The 15,371-nt window shown below is 33.5% G+C and overlaps 2 protein-coding genes across 4 annotated transcripts; one reads left to right on the top strand and one right to left on the bottom strand.

The window, feature by feature from the left end:
- Positions 1-1,349: 1,349 nt before the first annotated feature.
- Positions 1,350-6,017, bottom strand: LOC113857439 (disease resistance protein RGA2-like). Of its 2 annotated transcripts, XR_003503250.1 has the most exons (3): positions 3,224-6,017; positions 2,052-2,129; positions 1,350-1,417 (listed from the first exon to the last, which is right to left on the bottom strand). XR_003503250.1 is itself a non-coding variant. In XM_027489331.1 (2 exons), the coding sequence occupies exons 1-2, from the start codon at positions 5,780-5,782 to the stop codon at positions 2,115-2,117; spliced, it is 2,574 nt and encodes an 857-aa protein (XP_027345132.1). In that variant the 5' UTR covers positions 5,783-6,017; the 3' UTR covers positions 1,822-2,114. The 2 variants fall into 2 exon arrangements, 1 of the variants encoding a protein (XP_027345132.1); XM_027489331.1 differs by lacking the exon at positions 1,350-1,417 and having other exon boundaries at positions 1,822-2,129.
- Positions 6,018-6,388: 371 nt separating this feature from the next.
- LOC113857442 (probable N-acetylglucosaminyl-phosphatidylinositol de-N-acetylase) lies at positions 6,389-11,412 on the top strand. Of its 2 annotated transcripts, none has more exons than XR_003503251.1 (10): positions 6,389-6,789; positions 6,873-6,933; positions 7,505-7,575; positions 8,709-8,773; positions 9,028-9,087; positions 9,177-9,257; positions 9,411-9,478; positions 10,450-10,498; positions 10,602-10,762; positions 11,022-11,412. XR_003503251.1 is itself a non-coding variant. In XM_027489333.1 (10 exons), the coding sequence occupies exons 1-10, from the start codon at positions 6,681-6,683 to the stop codon at positions 11,086-11,088; spliced, it is 777 nt and encodes a 258-aa protein (XP_027345134.1). In that variant the 5' UTR covers positions 6,594-6,680; the 3' UTR covers positions 11,089-11,398. The 2 variants fall into 2 exon arrangements, 1 of the variants encoding a protein (XP_027345134.1); XM_027489333.1 differs by having other exon boundaries at positions 6,594-6,789; positions 9,028-9,072; positions 11,022-11,398.
- The last annotated feature ends 3,959 nt before the right edge of the window (positions 11,413-15,371 follow it).

Below are 15,371 nucleotides of genomic sequence, written 5' to 3'. Positions count from 1 at the left end.
AGTTCTGTTACTATTCTGTACGAAGCAGAATTGTAAAGACATGCTTGCAAGCAGATGTTGATAAATGAAATTGAATACACATGGTTCTAAGATGCGACAGTTTTTCTCAATCAGAAAAGTAAACTCAATCAGATGAATTCATAACCTTCTAATCATCCCTCTCCTTTCTTTTGCTCCAAACTCCTCCATCCGAACAAACCGTATAGCAGGCAAAAGTTGCATGCATGTACCTTAAATGCAGGAGGATTTTCATCACTAATCGAGTTAGACTTTCTTTTCTGCAAGTTAGAATGGGCCTGTTCAAGACAAAAAAAATAAGTTGTTTGGATTACATTAAGCGCGAAATACTCAAGGCAAGATCTGAACAGCATATCATAACCTACAGTTCCCTTAACACATGATAAGCAACTTTCCCCGCAAAATGGTGAAAAACTTATATGGGTGTCACACACATTTTAAGCCGCCTCTTGCATGAAAGCAACATACCTTCATATATGTTTGAATGATGGGTGATTTTGTCTTGGTTGAGTTCAAAACTTGAGGGCGATCAAGGGGTGTTGAGACTTTGACAAAGAAAAGGAAGCATGGTGAATTTTAACATGTAAATTAGTATATGTTAAAGTATGTGCTATGTCCAAGTGTTAGGTATCTACGGAATTAAAAATCCTTGCCGGGAATGGAAGGACACGTGGTCATACAAGGCACGAGGCAGTGTCCTTCACCGCTTGTGTTAGATTTTTGTAGACTTCACAATTAACCATTTGATAATGTGCACAGCTACTTCTAGAGAACAGGAACCGGATTACTCTATCGGCAATAATTTTTTCCGGACCCAAAAAAATTATATTATGATCCAAATAATGATAAATTTTATATTTTCGGGGGCAGGACTTAAAAAGGTATGAACTTTTTATATTATTTTGTTTTTGGGTCCAAAAACTTTTATATTCATAGAAAAATTCCACAGAATAAGAGAAGTTTTATACCGGCTTCAACAATGGACAGAGTAACAAGGTCCATAATGCAACGCTTATCTGCATCCAAGTGCTGTTTGACATATTGCTATGCTGCAAGAAACAGGAGGCATTCCTTGGGTTTTCTTTTGTTTGCCCAATAAAAATGAAACTAGTGTCATTTTCCTTACCAATGCCCACTGGGGCATATTTCGGTTTTAATGTTAAGCTTAGAATACTGCAAATGAAGGCATCGCTGTGTAAACGATTATTACAGCAAAACAACACCACGTCGCCTCAAGCGTTGTTTCTTCTTCTATTTGTAGTTACCATGTGTATATTCTTGTTTGGTGTCATGTTGATTAGAGAGCAGGGCAGTTCGTAACATTCAAACTTGTTTTAATTCTGCATCTTTACTGACATGGTACACATTTCGAAAGAGTAATATGAAGCTAAAGGTACTGCTAAGCATGGAGTTGAATGGTAAACATGTTATAAACCTGTAAATGCAGATCTAACTGTGAAGTTGTAATTAGTAACGTTGAAATAAACGAGGATCCATGAACAATTTAAACGTGAATCTAATCATATACTGAGTATGTGCTTGAAAACATTTTAAATTAGTGTTGAAGTAAATGTAGATTCACATGCATCTTAACATGAAACTAAAGTTTTTGTTGGTTAACTAGCTGCCAGATGTCAGAATTAGTTAGATAGTTATCTTAGCTTTTAACTACCATAATACACGAAGCTTAGTAATTTCAGTTCAGTTTTTCATAGATCAAAACTTCTATCATTCTCTCTGGTTCTTGATTGATATTTGTTACTAGGTCAATCAGCACTTGGATCTATATTATGGTAGATTATCACACCAAAGAAAATATATAGAATAAATAACTTAAGAGAGTTGTGTAATTCCGGCCATATACAACCCTGTGGTTGACATTTTGATTGAAATTGTTTTCAAATAAATTTCATAGACTTAGCTTTGAGTGTCTGCTTATCATCGCTAGACCTCCCTCCTCTACAAGGTTGATCTTGTTATTTCCGTAACATAAAATGAATAGGAAAGAAATAAACGAAACGATGAATGCAAACTTCAAAGTCTCTACCGCCTCCATGATGTTTGGTGATTGAGCTTGCTCTAAATTCCCAGCCACCCTAAACGCTGGCAAACTGGCATATTGAAACAAAAATAAAAAGAAAGTTAGTAACTAGCAAATACAAACTAGTAGTTGATGGAGGAGAGGGTCGAAATGTGTATGTATAGTAAGAAAGTTTAATTGTTGCAGTAATATCTGAAGCAAAAATTGTTATTCCCACAGCTTTTTTTAAATGTCTCTAGAAGTTAATTAGAGGGGAAAAAAAAAACTCGGTTAAAAATGCCATATAAACAGAAGCATGATAGATTGATATTTGATTTAGATTGGACAGCTGCATTTGAGTAGCAATCTATATCCATTTAGTTGCATAATTGTTCCCAGTTTCTCAAATCTTTTGACATGAAGATGTTAGAATAGGACTTGTGATAGACATGAAGGCTGCACCAAGGAATGATTAAAAGTAATGTTGATGCATTCATCAGTTTAGACTGAAACAAGGTTCGAATTGGCGGTTGTTGCGGACCATATGAGGATGTTTAGAGCTGGTGGGAAAACAGGCATGTTAGCAATAGGACTTGACTCTTTTTAAGGCAGAGTTGCTAACTGCTAGAGAGGGGCATTTATTACTTTGATAGTTGAGCTACAGGGAAGAGAAGTTTATTTGGAATGTAACAAATTTTTCTGAAGAGAGAATAATATGTAATTATGTGGTCTAATATATAGAAGTGGAGAAGTACACTACTAGATTATATGGCATGGTTACAGATGCCCATGTCCATGTATCTGTTTCTAGTGGTTCTCAGGTATGGATCGAAGATCCTCTCAAGATGAGCTTGTCACTTTTGAATTATTCCAGCTAAAGATGTAAGTTACATCAATACAAAAATACAAATTGAATTTTCTACATGTGCAATAACTCAATCCAACAAGATTTATAGTTAAATTTAAGGATTGGTCCATAATTCAGTCCTAGGAACACGGCTGATTTTATTAGTAACCTGAATTCAATATATATGCAAACTTGTAAACCCAAATTGAATTGAATCAAAACACTGAACGAATTCCATTAAGTTGACATTAGAAACGTCATTCAGCTGGACAAGCAGAATAAATAAGCATCAAGTAGACATTAAATAGAAGACAGAGACTTAAGGAATCCACACTTACTTCAAGTTCAACATTTGGAATATGAGCTATTTTGGACCAGTCAGGGCCAGTATCTTGTTTGCATCTCTCAACTAGCTGTGGGCATCCATATATCTTTAAGTTCTGAAGGCTATCAAGACGATCCATGTTCTGTGGTAGTGTCAAGTTTGGACAATCACCGATGAGAAGAGTCTCAAGCGATGTCAGATTTGACAACCATTCAGGCAATGCTGTTAAGCTCGGACATTCTGACAGGCCCATGTATCGCAATGTTTTAGCAGACCTTCTAAGCCAAAGAGGTAATGCTGCTAATTTGGGTAATTTGTCAATAGAAAATTGTTCAAGTTTCAAGGAGTAGTTTTCCTTTTCTCCTTGTTCTTCATCCTTAAAACTAACTACCTCACAACAAGCCTCAATACTCAACCTTTTTAAAGCAGTCAGGTGCCTCAAATCACGTGGAAGGAAGACTAAACTTTCACAATTCCACAAAATTAAAATTTGTAGATACTTTAAGCTCCCAATACTTAAATAAGACAAATCAGTGACCTGTGTGGTAATCCACAGAATCCTAAGGCTTACAAGATTCCTCAATTTTTTGGGTATATATTTGAGTGCTACACATTTACAGAGATTTAAAACCTCTAAGCTTTGGAGCTTGCAAATGGAATCTGGGAGCTTTTCCATCCTCTGGCAATAGCTGAGATTAAGATACCTCAAATGTTTCATTTTATTGAAGCAGTCTGGCAAGAATTGAAAATTTGAACCTTGTATGTTCAACACCCTGAGGTACTTGAATTCCTTGCAGATCCATTTGAGAAATGGTTCAGCAATTGCATCAGCACTTCGACTTGCATGCCAGAATCCAATGGTTTGGACCTTATTCAACTTTTCACCAAAAGTTGGAACTCCTTCACCACTGTCTGAAAATGATAAATGCTGCACCTTTTCTTCAACTTTTGTTGAATTAAATTTTACTACTGCCCTTTCACTTTGCATTGTGGACGCAGCAAGGTCATGAATAAGATCGTGCATTTTGAAATAGGAGATGCCGAGAAGCTTAAGTTCTTCAAAAATAAGACCATCAATAACAACCTGTTCTTCAAGAGCACCTTCAAAGAAAGATCTTGAAACTAACTCCTGAATATACAACTCACCAAGATCTTCTGGCTCTTCATCTTCATTTTTGGTTTGTAGTAGTCCATGGGCCATCCAAAATGAAATCAGCTCCAGATTAGTATACTCATAACCCTTTGGAAAAATTGAACAATAAGAGAAGCACTGTTTCAATTCAGATGGCAAGTGATTATAGCTCAGTTTTAATGGAGCCAAAATGCCATCATCTTGTTGGTTCATTTTCCAAATTTCACTATCTCTTATTTTCTTCCATTCTCTTTCATAAGGTTTTGAGTATAGCGCGCACCCCAAACTTACCACTGCCAGGGGCAAACCTTTACACTTTCTAACAATGTCCTTCCCAATTTCTAGAAGCTTTGGGTGTTGTTTCTCCTCCCCAGCTGGAAATGCACACTTAACAAATAGCTTCAAACAATCCTCTTCAGGAAGATATTTCAAGTTGTGTTTATACATTTTCCCCATTATCAAAGCAACCTTCTCACTACGGGTGGTGGTGATGATCTTGCTACCAGTTCTGTTATTTCCATCATTCATGCCTAGTAAAAGATCTTTCAATTCAAGCCATTTCCTATAATCTTCGTTCCAAACGTCATCTAGAACTAGCAGAAATTTTTGATCATATAATCCCTCACGGAGTAGATTTTGTACTTGATCAAAACTTAAATTGTGAGCATCTACACCTGTTCCATGCATAGCTTTAAGAATCTCAAGTGCCAGCCTCTTAACATCAAAATCATCAGACACAAACACCCACATTTTCAACTTAAAATGTTCATCCACCCTTTCATCATTGTAAACCATCTGTGCAAGTGTGGTCTTCCCCAATCCTCCAATTCCAACAATTGGAACAACATCAATCTCATCACCATCTGATGGCAGCACCATCAAAGACATAATAATCTTCTCTTTCTCCTCATCTCTACCAATCACATAAGAAGGCCTAACATAAGAATGTGTCTCTCTCCTAGCCATCTTCTGATTGTCTGGCACATTACTACTACTGCTACTTGCATGGATCTCTGAGAGACCCAACTTCATCCTAAGAGAAGCTATCTCATCTATTTTGTCCTTGATGTCCTTGATCTGGTGGGCCATCTTAGCACGAAACACAAGAGGGTTAGAGGGTGAGAAAAAGCGGTGTACCTTTGTGAAGAAGTTTGCATACTTCTTGACAACTTGATTCCTCAAGGACTCACACTCAATCTCATCCAAGATGTCACGGGCATCAAAGAAAGCTTCTTTGAGCCGGCGCAGCCACACCACGATGGCTTGGTTTTGGGTTTGCTTGTTCTCAGCATCCACAATGAAGGCACTGATGATTGTGAGAGAGTTTTGGAGGTTGCCCACGTCATCATATAGACCCCTTGCCATGGAAATATTCTGAAAAGCACTGGTTGCTAACTTGTCCAACATAGTGGTTGCCAACCCAAGAACTATTGATTCCATTCTATTCTGATTCCTTCCTTTGATTGCTATGCAGAGAAGATGGAGGAATGAAGAAGGAGACGAACGGAGACTCACCCACCAAGCTAAATGATAAGCACCAAGAGTAGAATGATAGCAAGGTGAACCTCACTAATAATGCAATTGTCAAATGTCAGAGGAAGGCAACACTTCTTTGCTGTATACTTGGTTTTACTAGTACTACAGTTATGTTAACATTTTAATTAATTAATTTAATATTTTGTCTATTATTTCTAGCTAGAAAAAAAAAATATTAACAAAATCGATAATAATATACCAGTATATTATTAGAAAAAAGTTGGTGAGGCGTGTGTCCAGTGGGTGGCTCAAGTAAATGTTTAATAACACTTTTTAAATTTCTTTTAAAAAACTAAAATAAGTTATTACTTTTCAAAAATAAACAACCAAGCACGTGGATCCAATAGCTTGATCCTTAAACATTAGTTAAATAAAGAAAAATATAACTTTTATTGTTTACGTAAATCACAGGTACTAAATAGCAATGCTCATTCGAGAATTACAAACCCGAGATTAAACTACACTAATTAGTAATTACAATTAAAAACCTTATGTTCCTCTCTTTCTCTGGAGTGGTTGTGGATGAGATTTCACGAATTCATGCTCATTCAGTGGTGGAAGAAGCCGTTGTTCTTTTATTTTCCCATTTTTTAAAAAATAATTTTCTCAATTTTTTCATTTGTTAAAATTGGCATGATTATCCGATCCGGTTCGGTTCGGATAGTTTAGTAATTTCGGATAACGTAATTATTTTAATAATTTCGGACATGTAATTATTGTGGGATTGCACGTTAACATGTTTTACTCTTTCTCCGTTATCTTTCTGCGCTGAAATGTGCAATCTGTGTTTATCGATTGATAGATGGCGTGGATTCTCATCGTTGCTTCTCTCTTTTTTCTATGGATCATTTCTCTATGCAAAGTTCTCCTTATCTCTCGCATTCCTTTCGCCAAACACTTTTCGCAAAATGGTATATTTGCCTCCTTTTTCATTTTGTTTCAAATTTTCTTCTTCCTTTTTGTATTTTTTTGCTTCAATTCGATCGTATTTCAGGTAGACCATTTCGGAAGAGACATGTCTTGTTGGTTATTGCACATCCCGACGATGAATCCATGTGAGCTCGAGTTTGAGTCCATTATTTGGTTATTTCTAATGTTAATTCCTTTATGGCATTGGATCTGGATCCTTCTTTGAATTGAGATTTCTGATACTTTGATCCCGCCACTAAGTGATGCTCCTTGTCTAGCACGTGTTTCTTCATTTTTCATAGCTCGTGATGAATGAGGCCTATTAATGACCAATTTTCAATCTTTATTCCCAGGATAAGATTAAACTAGTTCTCTGATACGAAATCCAATATTATTGGCTTGAAATTGGGATATCAAGAAAATCTTCTGGATTCTATCCACCTTTTTACTGAGGCTAATCCTGAAAACTCAGTAAAAAAAATTGATGACTAAGTTACTATTCTAAATTGTAAAAAAAATGTAACTTCGTTAAGTTCAGGAAATTGTAAAAAAATATAGTCACTTTGTTTACTTACGGAAATATTATCGCTTCTTTTGTTTGTGTTGTTTTTGGTGTTAGTAGTTAAAGTATAATGAAGGGTTTAGAGGTGTGAACATTGAAGTATTTTTATATTTCTGCCTTATGATTTGTATTGAAATTTTGTTCCATTTCTGCAGGTTCTTTACTCCAACGATAAATTTTCTGACTACAAAGGGGCATAACGTTCAAATACTTTGCTTATCCATTGGTGATTAGCTTTAGACAATCTGTTTTTGTCTTTTAAATTAGAGCAGTTATGGTATATGTGTGTTTGTGTTGATCTTTTGTGTTTTTTTCGCATATTTCAGTTTAGACTCATTTTTTTATTATTTTTAAAACAGTTGTTTCTATTTTCTCCTCTTCTGTAAATGATTTTTCTTCAACTTGACATCTTTATTATTTAAGCAAGTTCAGTTTTTGTCTTGAAAAAGAATTCCTGAGCTATTTTCAATGTATAAAGTTCTATATTATTAATGAATCGTATTGTTCCCCCTTCATATACATCCACATATAAAAAAAGTTAAAAATTATTGATCAGATGATAATAGATATATTGCTATAATCAAACTAATAAACAATTGTAGCATTGTGAATCTTGCTTTAGCTTGAGCTACACGCTACACAACTAAGTTTATTTCTTGTTATCAGTTTTCACTGTTTATATTTGATAGGAATTTTTCTTTTCTTTATCTTTTCTATTCTGTTCAAAGGGCTTTGATACCCCTCTCCCCCCCCCCCCCCTCCCTTAACGTATGAAGAAAAATGGAATATGGGCTGGAAAAGAAAGGGCCTAGCAGAGTGGAGGGATCACTTTGGGGTGGTGAGAAGAAGATGAAGGAGGATTCTGTTACACAAAGGGACAGCTGGTAGGCCATCAATGGAGAGAATCAGAGGGAATGATTTAGAATCAGTAAGGAGGGGGGATCAAAAGGATTGTGGGGAGTCAATTAGCAGGATACTAGTATTGAGAATTGAGAGAAAATTGGGAGTGTTGGCTACAGTAAGTTCCCCAGTGTCTGGAACCTTATTGTTACTTTGTTTCCATTCTCTTTTCCATCTGTATTTCCTGTCTCATAAATTCAGAGGATTGCCTTTGAGTTCCTTACCAGCAAGTCTCCATTATCCACTATTATTGTTTACATATCTCAGTCCTTAACATGTTTTAATTAATAGAAGATTTATTTTGCATGTTAAAGATTTAGGGCAAGAAATCTATCTTAGAATGTTAACTGAGATTTTGGATGACACAAAATCAAAGCTTCAAGATTAGGCTCTAAGAAAGATTTGATGTTTCTTTTTCAATCTGTTAGATAGCTTTTTATTTTTATTATTTTTCTATAGGGGATGCAGATGGAAAAGGATACATCAGAAAACAAGAGCTTTTTCAGGCTTGTGTAGCCCTCAAGGTGATTTACAAAATGGCTTAAAATAATTGTTTTCTTTACATTTTAAACATTTTCCCTATCTGGAAACTATAATTTTTGTTTACTTAAATATCATTTAATGGTCATAGCTTTTCAATCTTAAGAGCATCAATTTCTAGGGAAACTAAATGGAAATTTCCTTTTGATAATGTTCTTACTTAAGTTAAAGATGACAGTCTCTGTCTAAAAATTTAATAGGGGTATTATTTGTATGACATTGGGCACTGTGTACTCAGATTCCAATGCAACAAGTGAAGATTGTCCAGCATCCAGATCTGCAGGTTTTGATCCAATAGGTCTCTGGAAGTTAAAAAATTTAGTATTATTACCAAATCTTATTGTTAGTTGCTTATATTGCTATTGTTTAACTTGTTGTCATACCTAGGATGGTTTTGGAAAAGTTTGGAACCATAGCTTATTGGAAAAGATTATTGAGGAAGAAATAAGCAATCGCTGCATTGATACAGTAAGATCATGCCTTTGTACTACTGTTGTCAATTTTGCTTGTAAAGTTTGAGTCATGAATCACCCATTTGTGCTACCCTAAAAGCATCTTTTGGCAGACTGGTATCTTCTGTGCAAATTCTCTTTTAATGCTCCTTTCTCACTTTTGTTCCAGATTATTACCTTCGACAACTATGGTGTTTCAGGCCATTGTAATCATCGTGATGTGCATTATGGAGTATGGTAAGTTGAACTGTTAGTATTGATCAATATCAAAGAACTATAGTGATATAAACTGGATCAGATGAGAACAAATTGAATCAACTGTTATTGAGAAAACCCTAAGTCGCAATCTGCACCAGTGGATGACGGAATTGGTTAGGGAAGAAGTGTTGGAAAAAACAAGAATGATTCCTGGTGTTCAAGAGACGAAGGCTCTCCAAACTCTCACTACCCAAAATGTATCCCCTTTTTTTTTATTTCCCCTGTTTATTTCTTTCACTATACAATTTTCAGCTAATTAGTTAGGTAGTTACACAGTTATAACATACTCAGAAGTTATGATCCTCTGTTGTTTCCCTATTCCTCCTCATGTACACCCATCTAATTGGAGGGCTCTGCTATCATAACTGGAAAAATCTGGAGATCTAGTACTCACACAGTTTGAGGTTTATTTCACTTTATATAATTTTAAAAGTAAAATGACAATAAATGGGGATAATGGCACACACTAGACTCTAAGTCTATTGCCCCCATTCTTTACTGTGCTGTAATGATACCCATTTTCAGCTGTGTGGTGTTATTTTGTGCTTGTTAGGAGGAGTATTTTAGTTTATTTACTTAAAAGCTCCTGCAAGCTGCTGTACAGTGGTGTTCAGAATCTTCAGATTATTACCATGTTATTAAAATATGATATTTATACTTTATCATGCATGCTTCTTATAGAAATTGTTTAAATTTCGCAAGCAATTTATCTGTTTATTGTGCCTTGCTGATTGTTAGAATTATCTTTGTGGGTGTTTTTAACAGTTCTCCTAGTCCTCATGTATGTTTTCTCTAGCACAGTATCCACAAAATGAAAGATTGTGGGACTTAAGTGAATGAGGGTATCACCCTTGATTTATCTACTTAAGTAGTATATATTAATCAGATATCATTTTATGACATTCTTATGCTGCTCTCTGACACCAAATTTTTTTCCACGTTGTTAACAGCAAGCTACTATTTGATACTTTACGGGGGGATATTGAAGTTTGGGAGCTTGTATGTATTTTCTCTATTAATTTTATTTTCATATTTGACCAATTATTTTATTAGAACTCATTCAAATTGACTTGGTCTCTTGGGATGTCTTCATTATTCTTAGGTGAGCACCAACATATTGCGCAAATATAGTGGTCCTGTTGATATTTGGTTGTCCATGTTTTGGGCCATGCTGCACTCAAATGGGACCGTGCAGTGCTTGGTAAATGGACATTCACATAGGAGCTTTAAAGCTATGGCCCAACACGCGAGTCAGTGGGTGTGGTATGCATACACATGCTTTAACTTATTATTGTAAAGTATTGACTAAATATCATTGCCTGGAAATTTGCGAATGTTGTTTGATTGGATTTCTTTCTTTTAATGTTTTCTTCCTTGAATCTTTATCCTTTTTCTTGAGTCAATCTTCCCATCTGGAACGACATCTACGTGATAGACATTTAGAAACTTCAATTGAAAATTTTTCGTGAAGCATTGTACAACAACACATCATTTTCTCCATCTAAAAATTTCAATTTTGCAGGTTCCGCAAGCTATTTGTAGCCTTGTCCAGTTATACATATATAAACACACTTAGAAAGGTCAAATAAAGTTGCAATGCTGAAGAAGTGTTGCTTGTTAGATCAGCTTTCATTGGTTACAATCCTGTTTTGCATCTGTCAAACTTTCCTGAGTCCAAGCCATGCATTAGGTGACTGTACCCTGCGCGGTTCAAGCTGCCTTCGCTTTCTCTTGACATGATTGAATGGAATCAGTGCTAATCTTCCTAGATGCCTATGTTAATTAATGGTGCTATCTTTGTCAGAATTTGCTTACTAAGTTTTCAGTTCTTTGTATTAGTTAAGTAGCACGATAAATATTCTTTACTACCTATAACTATTATAATTCTTAAGTAGTCCAGTGACTTACAGGATCAAAGTACTACTTTTTATAACATTTTTATGGCTCACATAACATGTAGAAGTCATGCTTATAAAGATCATGTCATAATCTAAATCTATGTGCATTCATAAATTGACAAGTAGGATTTTTTTTAAACAATTCAGAATGTGCATTATTTTCTTAATAAATAATATAAGCTGATTTGATGTCTATGTAAACCTAGGTTGCATGTGTTTGTCTTTACATGTACTGGTTAATTTTCGAAAACATGACCTTGTTATATTTAATGATGCAGTAACATCTGTCATAATCATTCGTTCTTCGGGTAAATCCACACAAAATTCTGGGCTATTCTAAAATTAGACTCAAATATTGAGGAGACTGCAAACGATTGTGGTTGGAATTGTTCCACTTAAATCATAATATGGATCAAACAGGTTCCTTAAATTTCCAATTTCTAGCGGAGTTTGGTCATCAATATTGCAAACATCGGCTATGAACTGTTCCAGTCTGAGTTGGTAACTGAATCTCTTAAGCATGTTGTTAAAAAATCGACTCCGAGGGATGTAGTAGAGCTCGATTGACATTCAAATGCACGTCCAAGTCCCCGTGGACGCACGGGTTTTTGTTTAAAGAGATCTACTCAGAGACAGCGTTGGGGTCAAATCAGTATTTGTATTGAGCAATGGTGGCAGAGAAAAGATTGAAGCATATGGCACCCTTTAAAATGAAATTCCCTTCTTCACCAATCACCTTCAACGAGTCCAAAGGAATTGGGCTAGGTGGGCAAACAGAGCTCCTACGAGATTAGAATTTGAAGACACGTGAAAAATCAATAAAAAATATATCAAATTAATAAAGGGTTTAGTTTCACCTTGATATACATTAAAAAGAATTATTTATTTAGTTAGAATTCTAATTAGAGAAGGTATTAAAAATATACCCGATATCGTATTTAGTTCCGTGCATTTTCTATATCACTGTTTCTCAAGTTGTCACGTTGATTAACAGAAACTGTGCTCCACCTAATATAAATGAAGGCGGCTCCATGGGCATCGTGTGTCATAGTGGGCTTGTGTTGTCACAAAACACAGCCCTGCAAGTTGTTATTATCAATGAAACACTACACTATACGGGTACGCTATAGCCTCCATTTTTGACAATGAACCGAGGTGGAGGACTGAGTAGCAACATGCTTACTCAAAATAATAAATAAATAAATAAAATAACTACATTCACTTGGTGCCACTGCTGGGTGGAAAATATGGTGACTTTAATCAAGTTTCTGTTAGATATGCAGGCTTGACTTTTTCACCATGTAGAAAGCAAGTTGCAATAAGGCAAGTTCATATAAGAAGCAGCAGCTGGCTCAGACCCAATTTTTCAGAAGTGTACTCATTGGAATACTATAGTATGCACATACCATATATATTTATTTATTTAAACGTGATTCAACAAGTCACATAACAAAGAATTACATTAATAAAAGTAAGAAAAGGAGTAAACAGTGGTAACAGCATGCTTTAATAGCGAAAAATTGTGTTTGAACGCTGAGCAAATTTTAGAAATAATTCATTTTTTAATCTTAGCAAGTTCAAATCTAAGAATTATGCAGACCGTTATTAGTAGTAGTTTGTTAGGTTATTTGTGCAGACCAAGAATAAAAATATTTAGATTACTTAATACTTTATTTAGGAGTTTAGAGAGAGAGAGGGGAAGGATTTGAAGGAAGAAGGGAAGGGAAGGGAAGTAAAAGGAGGAGGAAAGAGTTTAAATCTCTCTTATTTAGATGTTTAATATTGAGAGGGGAGAGTAATAGAAGTTTAATTATATAAATGATATTATATTTTTTATTTTTTATTTTTATAAAAAATAAATTTTTTTTCTTTCTCTAAAAATCAATATTTTTAAAATTAACATTTTTATTTTTTATAAATGTTTTTAAAAAATCATCACTCGAAAAATTAATATTTTTTTTAAAAAAAGTTAGAATCCTATTTACAAAATAATACTGGGAGAGAAAAAATCACAAAATAGAAAAACTCAAAAAATAAGGGTTAAGAGGGTTTTGAAGGATTCTAAACCCTCCAAAAAATTTTCCTCACAATTAAATAACTCTCAATGGTTAATCCTTTTTAAACCCTCCCTTTTCCTTTCATCCCTTTTTCTCTCTCTTTTTTTTTTTTTAAATACAACTCTCAAAAGCCTAAATGATTTAGCTTATTTAGGTTAAGCACTGAGTCTTGTTAAATAGGTTAGTTAAAATTTTAAAAGCCTATTCAATAAAAAGGGTAAGTTTTGGACCCAATTGACAAAAAAAACCTTTGAGACTTAACAAATTAATCTTTTTAAGTAACCATACATAATAAAATATTGTATAGAATTATTGCCATTTTTGTAATACTTTGAAATTATATATTTATTTAAAGGTTTAAGTTTGTCAATCTACATATAAATTTAGGCCATTAACTTTTTTAAGGATAATTTTTTATTTGAAATATTTTATTACAAAGTACGTTTTTATAGAAATATGATATTTTCATAAAAAAAATTACAACAATTCATACAGAAGCACAAAATTATATAATTGTATCATTATTTGTTTTATTAATTAAAAAATATGTTAAAATTTGTGAGTTATTTTGTCATTTATGCTTTTATCTAAGTTGTCGTAAAACAATTTTGGTAAGAAATATAATTTCCCGCACGTTTTTAAATAGCCTTACAAATCATATTAGATTTTTAAAAAGTAAAGTAAAACCTTAAAAAACATACATATATGATAAATAGGTAAGGTTAAGTCATGCCCATTAAATTTGAAAATCAAGTTAGATTTAAACCCCGTAAAATTAAACTCAACTTAATTAACCTATTTTCATCCTTGGATGTCTAAGTTATCAAGTTTATGTATATAAGAATCCATAATTTACATATTGTATGACCAAAGAATGAATAAATGTTACCACTTATTACTCTTTCTCCCATCTCTCTCAATTTGTGAAAGGTTTAACTTTTAGAACTATGACATTTAGTTATGTTCTATGATAAAACAGAGAGCTGAGGTAAAATGAAATATTATAAAAATATTATTTGTTTTACTTATATAATTTAATATAATTCAATACGTTGATGACGATATGTGTTTGATGTTATTTCTTTATAGGTAAACACAAATCATTATATTTGAAAAGTGGAGAAGGGGGATTGAGTTTTTAAAATTTTTAATGTATTTGAAATAATTTAATAATACAAAAATATTAAAAAAACACAATTTCTTATTATGAAAAAAATATTATAATATAATTTTTTTACTTTACTTTCTATCCTTTCAAATAAATAGATAAAAATTTCTCTTATTTTAACTCATTTAAACATCAAATATTTTTATTTTCTATATTATATTCTTTTTTTCTATTTCACATCTTATCAAATAAAACTTCGACAACACTGAAATTACAATGTCGAAAGCTATAGGTTAGGAATCCTAAGCCAAACATGCCATAAAACCTTTTTAAAGATAAAATTGTAAAACTCACGTTTTGTCGACTTTGATAGTATTTCCATTTCTAAATAGGAAAATTAATCGTGCAATAATTAAGTAGACAAAAAGCATTTTTTACTCTCGAAAACAAGCTTGAACTTTATGTAATTATATGTCCTTGGTTTGTTCATGTTGTAGCACACAGTTGCATGTATAAATTATGTTCGTGTTCTATAAATTATCAATTCCAGGAGTGTGTAAACATTTGATTCATTAATTTAGGGGTTTCATTTTATATATCATGATGATAATCATGAAGATAAATTTCCTATATAGGAAACAATTGTTGAAGGTTGTTAAGCATCAAATGTCTTTTGTGGCTTTGATGTGTCTTTTGTCACAACTAGTTTTTTTTCTAAAATTATGAAAATTTTTATACATTTTAATCAATTAAAAGTGATTAAAATATACATTTACATATATAAATACACCATAGTAAGGTAAAATTGA

This window comes from Abrus precatorius, unplaced genomic scaffold, assembly GCF_003935025.1.
Source record: "Abrus precatorius isolate BTA unplaced genomic scaffold, Abrus_2018 Scaffold2, whole genome shotgun sequence".
NCBI classification, from domain to species: domain Eukaryota; kingdom Viridiplantae; phylum Streptophyta; class Magnoliopsida; order Fabales; family Fabaceae; genus Abrus; species Abrus precatorius.
This window is presented reverse-complemented; position numbering and strand designations above follow the sequence as displayed.